General features: G+C 34.3%; 1 protein-coding gene across 4 annotated transcripts in view; it reads right to left on the bottom strand.

The window, feature by feature from the left end:
• The window catches only part of Adamts6 (ADAM metallopeptidase with thrombospondin type 1 motif 6), a 295,156-nt gene that overhangs the window by 19,517 nt on the left and 259,973 nt on the right, over positions 1-15,666 (bottom strand). For all 4 annotated transcript variants that reach the window (XR_015442349.1, XM_087189555.1, XM_087189557.1 and 1 more), the window contains one exon: positions 8,441-8,645. Coding sequence is in view for 3 of the 4 variants with exons in the window: in XM_087189555.1 (XP_087045681.1) it covers positions 8,441-8,645 (205 nt within the window). In the remaining variant the exon portion in view is untranslated. The remainder of the gene's footprint in view (positions 1-8,440; positions 8,646-15,666) is intronic.

Below are 15,666 nucleotides of genomic sequence, written 5' to 3'. Positions count from 1 at the left end.
TGTTCTTCATACTTAGGAAAAGATGCTATGTCACAAATTCTATTATTTATCTCATCTCTAGGCATTTCTATAAGTCACCTATTTGACATGGTGCTGAAGTCCTCTAGCATTGTCCTCCACATGTCAGGACCCTTTCTTAAAATCTGTACTTTCTCTTAGTCAGGTGAGGGCCTTACCCACAACATTTAGAAGCACTGAATCTGAAACTTCCATTCAAAACACACTTCCTGATCTACTGATGACCACACCAGATTTGAGGGAAGTAGAAATGAATGAGATAATTTAACCCCATGGAGCTCAGAGTCTTATTTAGGAGACAGAAATACAGGTTAATGTTAAGTACCATAAGGGTGGATGTAGAACAGAAATTCTTGTGGGCCTAATCACCAACGACCAGTTTTATAGTTATTTATTTATACACCTTCTCATGTCTACCATACTATATGCTCCTGAAAAGTATTTGGCTTCTGATTCATCTTTACACATACACACACACACACACACACACACACACACACACCTTACCCCTGGGATACAGCTGTGCTAAGTACTATAACTTATAGAGTCCTTTAAAAACTCCTGTGAGATGCCAATTATTATTTTTTAAATGAGGAAAAAAACTTAGAATAATAAGTAGAAATTTGAACAGATACTAAATGGTGAAACTATTCTAATGCTAATTCTCACAAGTGTTTCTTGAATGTTAGGCCCTATACTATGTAGTTTGCGTATATTGTCTAATTTAATCTTCATAATCCTACTAATTTATACTTTCAAGAAACAAAGTCATGCAATAATTTCTTTATAATGAATAAAGAGCTCTGATCCAAGACTTTTGAGTTTGCCCAATGGGTGTCTAGTCCTCTTGACTTCACATCAAATCTACTACATCAGCTAAGCCTGATGTTAAGAGGATTTCTGCCACTCTCTTAATGCTAATATTATCAGAGTAAGAAGAACCGTGCCACCTTACCTTCCAACAGTTCACAAAATACCAAGAAATACCTCATTAAATATGGGTTTTTGGGAATTATTATAGATGAGGAAAGCTTAAGTGACTTTATGAAGGATAAACAGTAAATGTAAAGCCAGAACTAAATCTTAGGCCTTCTGACTCATTCTTTAGGACCTATTCATTATTTGTTCATCTCTTATTATTTTATTCACAGGCTGTTTTTCATTCCAGCAGGAACAAATTCATAACAATACATAATAAATCTTAATTAATTGATTATTATAAAATAAATGGAGATGAAATGTGAGAGGATAGAAGGCCCCTTTGTATTTTAAGGAGATAGGAAGAATTAGTTTTTATATTCTGAGGCTACAATTAATGTCTAACTTGGGAGTTTACCTTAAAAAATGCACTGGTGCCATTTCCTTGCCCTTGTCACATTTTTTAATTATGTGTAGTATATTAAAGGCTGAGGCACATTTATTTTGCCTATCATAATATCTTTTTCCAGTAGAAATAAGCTTTGACTATTATGTTAAGAATGTAGTAATATCTAGCAATCTTTTCAAAAAGCTTATGGCAAGTGCTGCTTACAATTAAGGGAGACAGACAATGCAGACAAACAATTCATCCATCTGTCTTAGGACACCCAGGAAACCAAAGCACAAACTAAACACACAAGATTGACAACGAGAAGAAATACACAGGTACTAATTAAGCCCTTTGATTGTAATAACATAATCTTCATTGAAACCCCATGAAGACTATTTTCATGCCTATTTCACCGGTGATGCAACTGAAGCACCCAGAAGCACAGATAGATCCAAATGGAAGATTCCTACCTGAGTAAAGCTTGTTCCTACAGAACAATATGCAGTCATAAGCAAAGGTAATTATACAATGACTTCTGCTTAGGCAAGAAATAATTTTATAAAATCACACTCAAACACTACTAAATAAGCCAAGGACAATCCTGTCCTATAGCAGTAGAAGTAGACAATCAACTGGATTCTCAAAATAGGGAAAGCCAGAAAACTACAGTAGCTCCTCCTTTATCTGTGCTTTTGCTCTCTGTGATTTTTGTGCTCTGAAAATATTAAATGGAAAATTCCAGAAGTAAACAATTCATGAGTTTTAAATTGCATGCCATTCTGTGTCATGTGATAAAATCCTGCATAGTCCCACCTGGGGCATGAATCATCCCTTTGTCCAGCATATCTACACTGTATACACTACACCCCTAACCCCAGTCACTTAGTAGCTATCTTGGTTATCAGATGTCTCCCTAACACAATGCTTGTGTTTAACTAACCTTTATTTTACTTCATACTGGCCCCAAAGTACAAAAGTAGTAATGCTGGCAATTCAAATATGCTAAAGAGAAGCTATAAAGCACTCCCTTTAATTGAAAAGGTGAAAGTTTTCAACTTAAGGACAGAAAAAAATCATATGCTGGGGCTATTAAGATCTATGGTAAGAATGAATCCTTTGACCAAATCTTCTACTTGTGAAACTGAAGAAGGAAAAAGAAATTTATGACAGTTTTGCTCTTGCAGCTCAAATGCAAAAATTATGGTCACAGTGTGTGTTAAGTGCTTAGTTAAGATGCAAAAGGCATTAAATTTATGGGTAAAAGACATGAGCAGAAAACAAGTTTCAACTGATTACAAAGGCACTGAGCCATATGAAGACTTCAGCAAGAGATCCTCTGAAATGAAGGACACCACATCATTTACTGCATGTAAAGGATGGTTACACAGATTTAGGAATAGGTTTGGACTGAAAAATATAAAATTTATTGGAGTGGCTGCATCTGCACTGAAGAAGCTGCTGCCACATATCTAGCAGAGTTGAAGAAGCTGATTAGGGAGAAAAGAAAGTCTTTCAAGCAAGTCTTCAATTGTGACAAAACTTGGCTCTCCTGGAAGAAGATGCCCAATAGAATTGATATTCCTAAAAGTGCAAAGGAGGCAGCAGGGCATAAACATAGGGAAGAACAAAATAACTCTGGTACCATGTAGCAATGCTGCAAGTCATATTATAAAGGCAGGATATATTCTGCATCCAGAACAAAGAACCCATGTGCTTGCAAGAACAAAAGCAAAAATAGTATTTTGAGAGAGAAGACAACATTCACAAACTTTATTTATTTATTTTTGCACTGCTGGGGATCAAACCCATGACTTGAATGCTAGGCAAACACTGTTCCACTGAGCTATATTCTGAGCCCACACATAATTTTAATTATGTATATTGTTATAATTGTTCAATTTTATTATTGTTGTTAATCTCTTCCCGTGCTTAATTTGTAAATTAAACTTTATCACTGGTATGAATGTGCAGGAAAAGACATAGTATATATAGGGTTCAATACTATCCATGGTTTCAGGCATTCAATGGGGGTTACAGTGGATAAGTAAGGGACTGCTGTACATTTCTGCCATATTCTTTTTACTCAATGATTATACCAGACTTGAGCCCTACAGATCTAGCTACAGATATTACACGTCTTTAGCTGTGCTCTCAACTCTGGTCTGTGCAAATATTATACTTCTTAAGAATGACTATAAAGCTACATGAAACTGCTTCTAAAAAATAGTAAAGGCACAAGACTGCCACTTCTAACAGATTAATTCTAAGTAGAACTCTATCCAGCAAATCCTTCTGACTTTACATCATAGATGTTCAGGCAGAGCATCCTTAGTTTGTTTTACTTTTACTTTTTCCTTCTGCTTTCTTTAGCCTATATTTATTGCCTCTTGTTAGACAGCTAATAAATGGGCTTGTTCATCTGAAAATTTCAGTTTTATTTAGCTATATAAAAAAATAAGAAACTCTAGAAAAGCAAGATATAGTCACGGCTATATATATATGATTAATAGGTATTCTCCAGAGATAATCCCTGGTCCATATACAAGTAAAGAGCATGTTTTTACACATTTTTAAAATAGGAAATAGAATCCATTAGTAATCAGTAGAAATTTAAATACTTAGCTCAGTAGTAAAAAGCTTTTTTGTTGAAGAATAATTATAAACATCAAAATCTATCACATTCTTTCTCATAAACCATTAAGTAGTGGGGTGGGAGATATTATTTCAGTAGACAATTCATTCTTTAATAAAAATTATTTCTATTTCTCCTTATTACTGGTAAATATCTATTCTTTACTCTTTTATTCATATAATGAGAATCTTACAATTATTTAAAATATGATCAGAGCATGTTTTTCTTTTCATCTCAGTGGGATATAGGAGTCCATTTTTATAAGACAGATTTATGTTTTAGCTTAATATTCTATGGTTAGGAAAACAAAAAAAAAACATATTTTGCAGAAAAACATTTTAAATCGCACCAGGGAAAACAATTTGGTGCTCACTTGTAAAGAATAGAAATACAGGTAGTAAGATTTGGGGGGCTGGGTGTAGTGGTGCCTCTCTTTAATCCCAGCACTCTGGGAAACTGACATAGGAGGATTGCAAGCTTCAGCCCAGCCTGTGAAATTTAGTGAAACCCTGCCTCAAAATAAAAAAGGGCTGGGCACTGTAACTCAGTGTGAAGGCTGTGGGTTCAATCTCCAGATCCACACAAAAGGAAAAGAAAGTTAGATCTAGTTCTCACTGCAGAAGTGGATTTAATTTACTTAGCCACAGGACCTAAATAGAATGTAAGAGTATGCAGGTGATGTAATAAATGTCTTCTCAAACAAGACACAGACCCTTATAGGGAAGTCCTTGCCTGCCCTTCCTACCTCCAGTCCTTCTTAAGTAATGATACCTAAATGTAAGTCTCATAGTCAGTTGAGTATGATGCTAATAATGCATTCATTTAAGAGAAATATAAGAAACAGACCTTTTTCAGTGGGTACTCTGTGGGAGTCAAAGAAACCATTCTAATACATCAAAAAAATAGGTTAGGACTCCTGGAACTCATCCACAGTATGCAACAATGCTTTCAAGACCTACTTGCCAGGTGAGGGGGAAAAAACCACCCTAAAGTCCAACATAGCATGGATGATCCCAAGATCAATGATAGATTATAGAAAATGGGAAAGCTGTGACTTCATGAATTTCATGGAAGGCTTCTGATGAATCACTTCCCACCACAGTAATTTGGCTTTTTCCCCTTCTGCCATAAGCATTGGGTGAGTTTAACTGACCGGGAAAATGGTTACTGGCTTTACAACAATGGAAATTAAGAGTAGCCCACAAAGAAAAGGAAAGGTCAAAAGGTAAATTCCTCCTTCTGCAGCATATTTTCACCAACTGAACCTCACCCTGTGATTAGCAGCTGAGTTGAGACAGCTGAGTTAGAAATGAGGCGAGAGCAGAAAAAGGAGGGAAATTTTCATGGGTGTGTCAAAAGAAAATTGTGTAAAATATTTGCAAAACGTTAAGTGAAAGGGATTGAGCACTACCTGCTCTTCTGCTGGGACCTGGTCTTTTCATCAGGGGAAGGTGTTCCAGTCCTCTGGGAAGAACAGGCTCTTTGTTTTCGCTTTGTTCTCCATAGTTACTCAGACATTTATTTCATTTAATACTACTTATTCTTATTTATTTTTAACCCATGCAGATGAGGTGGGCTGCCTGGTAAAGTAAGGAAGTAGAAGTCTGAGAATATAGCCTACCCTTTACAAAATAAATAGGAAAGACTATATTGGGCAAAATTCATTGCTTTGCTCTTGGCCAAAAATTGGTGGAGTAAAGATGGTGTTCAAGTAAACAGTAATGGCAGCACTTTTTAACCTATGCTTACCACCTGGCCTCCCAGTAGTTTTCCAGGGTCATCTGTGGAGAGATAATAGTAGCTACCAAAGCTATCTGAGATGTTAGTCCCAACATGTGTCTCCACCTTCCCAGCACCACTTCTTTCCCCTAAGCTTTCTTTCCCCTAACCTCAGAAAGGTGATTAAAAGTGCCCTCAGATTTTTTGTATTTCTTCAGGCAGCCTCCATGAGTGTCTACGAGCCTCTTATAGGTATTTGAATATGTTACCTTAAAGACTGGATACATAAGGACTTTAGATAAAAATTCTAGGGCCGGGAATTTAGCTCAGTGGTTTCGCCGCCTCCTACGCAAGCGCAAAGACCCGAGTTCAATCCCCCGTACCAAAAAGAAAAAAAAAAAATTCTGGAGCAGGGCAAATGCCTATAATCTCAGCTTCTCAGGAGTTTTGAGGCAGAAGGATCACAAGTTTGAGATCAGCTTGGGAAACTTAGTGAGACCTTGTTTTAAAAAAAAAAAAAGGCCCAGAGATACAGCTCAGTGGTTTCTGGGTTCAATCCCCAGTGAAAAAAATCTAAGAGCAGGTAAGTACAATCTATGTGATATTGAATTCCTAGAAAAAAAAAAAAAAACCACAACAACTTTAAAATGGCATTTGGAATGGTAGCATATCAGTAAGATATATAAGTTATTTCTCAAGATGATTATATTTTGTTGTCTATTTTAAGCAAAAATACAATGATACAGAAAAGTGTAGGTCAGGAGACCAATGTGAAATGAGTATGTATATAAGGAAGTTTTGGTATTTTAGTGGTTAACAAAAATTTCTTCTACTTTCTGCTTACAGAGGATGATATGGCATAGAGTTCTATAATCAAGCCTTCCTGTTATCTATTACTTTTACACAATCTCACTTCTACTTCTTCTCAAGCACTTTTCTCTCACCTTGCATATTCTTACAATCTTTGTGTTTCTGTTCAGTTCTTTCTCTTAGGAATACCTTCCCCAGCTTTACTATTCTCTTCAAATTCTGTTACTATACAACATTCAGTTCAACTCCCATTAACTAAAAAGATTTCTGATCTCATTTCAAGCTACCTTGACTTCTCAGCTCTGAATTTTTACATTAGTTATACATTTACACATCACAGTCCATTATTTATTAAACAATGTCATATTATTCTCTAGTTGTTTCGTGAGTATTTCTTGCTTTCTCAAGTCTGAAAATTCCTTTATATTCTCCATAGTGCCTATCCCAGTAAGCACTCAATATACTTACTGGCTTGACCTGAAATCATACAACTGTTACAGGCAATCATAAATGTGTCATTATAATCAAAATTTATGGATTTCTATAAGAGTCCTGGGCACTAATAAACATAATGCTGCAGAATGTCTATTTTTTTTCTCAGTGGATTTCATCTTTCAAATGAATTTAGAAGTTAAAGCCCTGATTGTTAGGAAATGAAATCTATACTGTTTTCTATAACCATGGCCTAGATAGTACCAATGTCTTTATATTTTATTGAAACTACAAATGAAAATTAGGTAGGCAGAATATAATTACTGAAGCTGGAGTATGGCCAGGAGAGTTGAGAGAACACGCCCAATTCCTGCCAAAGATTCTGTTGATAACCACAACCAGACAGAATCTCCACTTCCATGTAGCATCTTAAACATAGTCCCTCCTTTAGCCTTATTCCTTCAGCAAAATAAGGCCACTCTAGCAGTAAGATTTACAGGAGGAATACTTACCTCTAGATTTTCTTAAAGAACAATATTTAATTTTCTTTTTGTTTTGTGTTTGACCAACTTATGAGGTCTACAGGAAATACCCAAAGCAAGTACTACAGTGTTTCTAGCAGGATGTATTAGAATAGAGTCTGAAATGCATCCTATTTTGCTGACTTAAAATAATTATCTCTAGCCAGGTATATATTTTTAAATGCTAACCAACTTTATAGAAGGAGTCTGCTCTTCTTTGGGAAATGTGGAGAATGATATAGTGTGTGTATGTATATGTCTCATGCATACTGAGGAGTCAAAAATTACCTCTTACTCCGCTCTCCACAAGATTATTTCTCTGAGTCCCTTAGGATTATATTAGGCTACTTTGTACACATGTATGTCCCCAAAATCTACACATTAATCATGTAAGTCAGGATCATTGTAAATTCCGAATTTGACTTTTTGGTATGTTATATCCCTCAGCTCCATGTCTTTTCTTTAGGTGCAAAGAGAAACAATTAAAATAAATAAATAAAGATCTTCCACAAGTTATAATGAATTTATAAAAATTCATACTTAAAAGTTATGTATTAGGCTATTACTTGAAATAAAAGATGCAAAAAGATTGTGCCTTCCAATTAAGATCCTAAAAATGTCACTCTAGGTCTTCAATAGTTTCGGGGTAAGAAAAGTTCTTGACTCTCCTTTTGACCACATATCACTAATTCTGAGCTTGTGATGCTCAATAATAAGAAGATGAAAAATCTAATTGGAGTACCTGTTATAGTATTATTTCAAATTCACTTTAGACTATGTTTAATCAAATTGATGACTAGATTCTCACTCACTTTTCTGACTCAAAAACCCCTTACTTCCAAAGAGGTAGCAATAAAATACAACATAACCAAATTCACTATTATGCAGTTCTTACTTGTTAAGCGCTAAGATGCTCACATGCTCAGGTGTCCTTAATATTAAATGCTTTGGTATTGATAATTAAGACATCTCAAAACCTACAGCCTCAGATTTCCTTACTTCAGACCAGTCCAAAGCCACCCACTGAGGTGGACATGACTGGTTGTTGCAGGGCTCTTTTTCGATAGGTCGGTGTGTTAAACAACCATTGTAGTCCAGTGTTTCCTCCTCAGAAGGTCCAATTTTCCTGATGCAGAGCACTGCCCTTGTGCGCATCCCACCATCACAAGTCTTGCTGCACTCCAACCAATCCCCAATGAACCACCTGCAGTAGGAAATGGAAGATTCAGAAAAGCATTTCTTCAGTGCATCCAGAGATCTGCAGCTCAGTGAGAGCATTTACATGAATGGACTACATTCTTTTCCTAGAAAAGATGACAGTTCAATGTTGGTTGATAGAACCAATGGAAAATGGAAGAGCTGCTAAAGAAACAGTTCAGTTAGTATGTTGCCTTCTAAAGTTCAGTACATGGGCTTTGGAGAAGGCAGAACCTATTCTCAAATAGCAATGCACTCTTTTTTTTATTAATTTGTAAAGTAAGGATAACAGATATTTCATGGGATTGTCATGAGGATTAAATAATATATTTAAATTTTCCAGTGTGTGCTGGTACAAGTTTATCAACTGGCTCTCCAGTTGGGAGAAGGAAGTTCTGACTTGTGCATTTGCCAAGTTTTGTAGTGTGAATACCTCATTATGACCACTTTCAAGCTACAAATTTGACATACTGAATATGAACAAGAGAAGACATGCTAATCCTAGAATCCCACAAACAAGTACTGGCTGGCTTTCACACACCTCTGAATGTCACACATGGCAAACAAGAAACTATAAATATTATTATTATTTGAGGCTGATTTTGCCATAATTGAGAATTATACACTAAAATCATCCTAAAGGAGCTGAAGATTTGTTTTCTAATTTCCAGAAATGAACTATTTTGAGGGCAGTAGGCCTTTCTAGTCTTTACAGGGACACAGAAGGCCCAAGCATCTATAGTGAGAACATGTGAGTCTTAATACACCTTCAGCAAATGTAGAACCCTAACCCAGCTCTATGAAGACAGAAATTCCTTGTTTTGACCCCTTCCTCCTTAAATGAGCTTCTATACAGATGTGGGAAGAAACTCAAATGTCTTAAAATGAATACATTTCAAATTTATAGGCATACCACTCGTTTTCCTTGCAATCATCAATGAACTTTCATATACACATAATTTTGGGGGGGGTTGGTAATACTTCTGCAGGACTTACTTTCAATGGAAGCAGAAATTGGTGCAATGGGTGTGAAAATGATCCAACTCAGGCCGATGAGAATTCTACTTTAGAAATTTTATATCTTAACTGGAGCAAAGGGTGCTTTTCCTTTTTGGTCACAAAGCTGTACAAGGACATGAGTCTAGAGTTTTTGGTGGCCATGACTGCTCTCAAGTAGAATTAGCTGATGTGAACGAATGCAGAAAAGCTAGAGAGTTCTGAGAGTGTTTGAGTCACTGATTCTAACAATTCTTCACACTAGGTCTACCCTTACTTATACTTCCCTTGTCTTTGTTACATAAAGTTTATGTATAGAAGCTAGCTCAAGTTGAAATTTCATTATTTGCAACCACAGTCTTGGCTGATATATGACTGTATTTAGTTTAATAAATATTGCTGAGTCCCTGCTCTGTTTCAGGCATTGTGCTTTGTTTTATAGAAGAAAACAACATCATGAGAAAACATCCTCCAACATCATGAGAAAAGCAGGGATGGGACCATGATTCAATCCCCCATCAATTGTTATTTAAACCAAATTTCATTTTTAAACATTGCTGAATAAGAACTGTAAGTCACAAGATATTTTCTTCAATCCATGATTACAAGTCATGCAACAATAATCAATGAACATGTTTATGCTCTCAGGCAGGAGACTATCCAGAGAAAAGAACATGAAAAGCTTATGAACAAATTCCTCACTATCTCCATGAGCATAGCTTTACTATGCCAGTTTTGTATATGGAATGTAATAACTTAGTGAGGTCAGATTACTAGTTTCCTGAATTTGAGCCTGCGTTTAACTAACAAAGCCACAATGACCTTTATTTGTTATTTTTTTATATTACCATTATTTACAGAGGAAAATCACCATTTAGAAATATCATGGTCAGTTTTTAAAATTCAAAATATTTTTTGTCAAAATCTAAAGATGTTCAATCTAAAATTTATTTAAAGAATGATCATTTAATCCTGAATTTCAAAAATCTGACACAAACATTTTTTTTCTATTAAGGCATTTTCCAAAGGATATTTAAAATGATTTTCATATTGCTTCCTTTTTGTTTTCCCCTGATGAACATGATCCCAAGTTGTTAGTACCATTTTTGGTAAGGAGGAAAATGTGTACTGAGACTAATACTTGCATGCTGGCCATAGCGAAACTCTGATTCAATTTGCAACAGTGATTTCATCACCAAGATTAGAGAATAAAACAGAAATGTGTACAAGTCAGCCACAAAAAGCTCAGTCATTCCACCTCCGGTCATGATTTCATTAGGTCTCAGAATGTATGAGGGATGGAGGCCTTCAAATTAAACACAGGTGCTCGGAGTTAACAGCAGTGATTCAGAAGGTGTTGCTGTTATTTGGAGCACAGGGTCAGGCCACCTCTGTCTTTTTCTTCTTTGTCTCTTCTTTTATTGCCAATCATCTCTCCTCAGAAGCTTAGCCTAGATACATCACTGTACCCTTCACCTTGGAATATATGAAAGTAAGAATATTAATCATTTTCCTAATTTCCTTTCTGACTTTAATTTTAGGTTTCACCTTCAGCCCACCTTGTATCTTTCTTGTGTATCACATTATCCCTTCCCATGTCTCTCTGAAGTATTAAATTTCACCCCACTTTTACGATTTTATCATTACATCTGCTTGTCTCTGTCTTTGTATTATCCTGTATAGTTAAAACATACTGTTCCCTTCATCTTCCTTCTCCACTTATTTGACCCTGTGATGCAGTCTCCCTAGTAGTATGTCTTTTTGTTTTCTTCTCTTTTAAACACAATGGTAAACGTATAAGCACATTCTCTATGGGAATGTCAATGGCTAGATCTTTACAGCTTGAACAATCCTAGGACTGTATGTATGTATGTATGTATGTTTGTTTGTATTTTTCTGAGCTCTTTCCAACATTCAGTGATCAGACTGTCTTCATCCTCAAAAGTGCCTTCAAATCCATTAGATGCTAATAATTACATTCATGTATGTCAAAAATAAGACTGACTTGCCAAAGCCTGTAAAATCTCTGCATTCTCAGTCTCTTACGATACTAACAATAATAATACCTGGAGGAGGGAATATGAGAGACACTATACAAAATTTTTTCCAATGTTGATTATTACTGCTTTGCAATTTAAAGGAAATGGCAGAATATATAAAATTAAATTGATATTAAATATTCAGATTAAGAGAGAGGAGTGGAGAGGGAGAGAGAAATGGGAAAAGAAACAGAGAGGGAGGGGGAGAGAGGGGGGAGAGAGTGACAGAGAAAGAGAGAGAGAGAATATATATGAATGCTAGAGTGATAGAGTGCAAAGACAGATGGGGAGGGGACTGATTTCCCAGTCTTTGTTCTAGAGTTAAGGATCTAATCATCAACCCTTTTAATAAACACAACATAGCAAAAAAATTTTTAAATTTTAGAATTTGGCAATAACATCTTTAATCAATGAGAGATTCAATTATACAACCTATTGTCTACTTACAAATTTACTAAAATTTGCCTAGGTTTTTTTTTTTTTTTTTTGTACCAGGGGTCAAACTTGGGACCTTGCCCTTGTGAGGCACATGGCAGAACCACTGAGCTAAATCCCCAGACCTTGCCTAGGTTTTAAAATACTTTTTAGACAGATTTTCAAAACAAAAAGATGGTAAATAAGAAATTCTTTATTCCTCAGCAAACTGGAAAGTGAAACTAATATTGAGCAGAATTCTCTATGTCCTAAATATTCTACAGACAACATTTTCCTAAATTAAAAAAAAAAATCAATGGCCATATTGGTTTTACTGCTCTGACTTTCACAAATTTACAAACCTCAATATCATACAGGAATAATATTTAGTATTTTAAGATTCTTCACATTAAGCCATATGTAGAAATATTGTTGCTATTAAAACAGCATGGTAAAAACTCAACTGTTAGTCTTTGTCTTTGGATTCTAACTCAGCATTGCCTCCTTTTCTTATTGAGGTGACACAAGATACTATCAGTCATATCCTTTAATAGCAACTCCTCCCTTTCTTTTTTTCTAATCATTTTAATCCTGTGCCATGGCTTCCATTATTTTCACTCATAGTCAATTCACCACCTTCACTACTATACTCTTCCTTATTAAAAAAAATGCTGTGTGACACACTAATTTTTTCTAGTTAGACCTCTGTTGGCCCTTCAAAGTGTTCCAAATAAACACTGCTATTTTATTTCTGCCAATACTCCTTTTGTGTCATTTTCTTTATACAGTGACATAGCTAAGTGTGTTCTGTTTATCCATACTCTACTTACAACTGCTTTCAATATAACTAAAGACATTTGAAACATTTCATTATTTGAAAAGATACTTTCTGATTTAAAAAACTTTAAATTTTACTATTGATACTGGGAAAACAATACTTGAAAATATAAATTCCTTCCTCAAGTCAGGCAAATATATTTCAGATACATTAAAGTTTACATTAAAATAAAAGTAATTTTGAAAGCACAATCTCGGAGTGGGTGAAATCTTCTAAACACTATACCAATGAAAGAAACAGAAGTTTTATAGTTTTCCTAAATAATTTTTTAAAAATTTACCAGTAAAAATAAATCAAAACATCATAAATAATATGGAAGACATGACAAACTAGGAAAAGTATTTGGAACATAAATAAAGATATGATTAATACACATTGAGTTGATAAGAACAAATAATAAAATGAATACTTCCATAGAAAAATGGGACAGACCATGAAGAGGAAAAAGAAGTAGTATAAATGGCTACTGAACGTAATTTTTAAATGTTCAATCCCATCGACAATCTAAGAAACACAAAAACACAATCACATATCAGGTTTTTTAACCCATATAATAAATAAGACAAACTAGTAATATCAGTGTTGTTCAGTTCAAGGAAATGGCATTCTTATACACTGTTAGTGGGAATATATATCTTCATCCAATCTTTTTAGAGAACACTTTGACAATATGTCTTAATGAGTAATGTACATCCATTTGAGCCAGAAATTCTATTCCTATTTATTTAGCATAAGGACATAATTATGGAGACCAAAGTTTTAGTGGCAAAAGTTGGTGCTGTGTTATCACAGGAGCTCAAAAGTTAGTATATAGTCAAAATTGCACAACAGTGAAAAACCAGTTTAAATAAACAGTGACATACTACTAAATGCTGTCAAAGATATGTCCAAAATATATTGAGAAATGACTACATGACTAAATTATCTTAAGTGTTACACCATTTTGTTACATACAGATGCCTATGTATACATAGGAAAAAAGACCGAAAATACATGAAAATATTAACTAGCATTATAGGTGTTTTTTCTTCTTTTAGTTTATGTGCCTATCACATCATTATCTGAAAAAAAAACCTGCTACACAGTCAGTCTTACTGAATTATAGTAGTCTTTCTATGATTTTTAATCCATTTTATATAATGTGTACTGGGAATCTTATTACATATGACAATCATTCTAAAGAATTATGATTTCCTCTTTCATAGCATGAATTCAAATGAATAAAGAAGAAACTGAAAAGGAACTTTAAAATGAACTTTAACTTTAATGAGTAATAGTTTAAATATGTACCTTAGATATTTTCAAAAAAGAAAACTGTCAGACTAAATTTTTCTATTTTTGCATATCCTGTCTATCTTTCTCTTTTGAATTCCATTGTCCCACTTCTAAACTTAAATAAGTAATTTCAATTCAGACGTATAAGAGGTAACAAATGAGGAAACTTAATTTTAATCATGTATGTTAATATCTCGATTATTCTGAAATCATTAAACAACTCTAATATAATACTTAAACATACAATGTATGGGATAGAATGACCAATGAGTGAAATCTCTGAGAACACTGGACTTTTAAGTATGTAAACTTAAAAAACTTGGACCAAAATTAAACAGGTTTAACCAGTTCCATTCAGATACCTTACATGGCTGAGTAAATGCCAAACATGATACTTAAAATCTATAGTATAAAGGAATTAACTTGATAAGTTGAGACTCACAATTACATGAAACACACAGAAGTTATTGGAAAAAATGGAATGAACAAAATTAGCCTACAGATTTTGACCATCACTTTGTTTTACCCAGGTTTTAGTTTTATCTTGAGATAAATTTATAAACATAACTGGCAGAAAAAAAGAAAACAAAGAAAAAGAACTTGTTTCTTGATACATATGATAGGTCATATTTCCATATTTTCTTATGTTTGGATTTTAAGGAATTAGTTACATGGTGATCATATTTCAAAAAGAATAGGTATAAACATACAAAACCTTAAAATAAAAATGTTTTCCACTCTAGGTACTTCATATTCCTTACTTGGTAGCTACTACTCTAAATCTTTTCAAAAGACTAGTAGATTCAAATGTTCAGGCAGATACTGACTTCAGATAATATAAATTCATAAAACGTTACTGCTTTGGAACAAATATTAAGAAATATATCTTGTTTTAACCATATGAGGGACCTGGATATTATATCCAGTGTTAAGTCTCAGGTTTTTGTGACTCCAATATGATCATTTTCAGAAGGGGATTGCTTCATTATAAAGTTCTTTACAATTCTAAAGAGTTTAGGACATATAAATTCATTTGCTTACTTTTCTTTTCCTTATCAATTTCATGTTGGGAACATTAGGTGACCAAAGAGTTAATATTTAATCTGATTTCTCAAATAAGAATGACATTTAGAGATCAATGTTATCATGATCAAATTAGCCTCCTTGCCTATTTTCACACAATTATTGCCTTTTGTTCAATCACATAATTATTGGCTTTTGTTCAATCTTTCTATTCCCACAGATTATAAAGTGTGGCTCACTGACAGCATGTCTCATTTTATTTTATTTTTTTCTTAAATTCTTTTATTGGTACATTTTAGGTATATAATTCGTTTACATTTATCATTGGGTGCTTGTACCTGTACATGATGTATCTTGGTTCTTATTTTTTCCCCATTACCTGTGCACTCTTCACCCCTCCACCCTTCCCTATTTACATACTTTGTTTCCATTTTTTTTTTCTT

The sequence above is a fragment of the Heterocephalus glaber genome, unplaced genomic scaffold (genome assembly GCF_053883595.1).
Source record: "Heterocephalus glaber isolate CG9 unplaced genomic scaffold, H.glaber_assembly_v1.0 deba00001543, whole genome shotgun sequence".
NCBI lineage: Eukaryota > Metazoa > Chordata > Mammalia > Rodentia > Bathyergidae > Heterocephalus > Heterocephalus glaber.
This window is presented reverse-complemented; position numbering and strand designations above follow the sequence as displayed.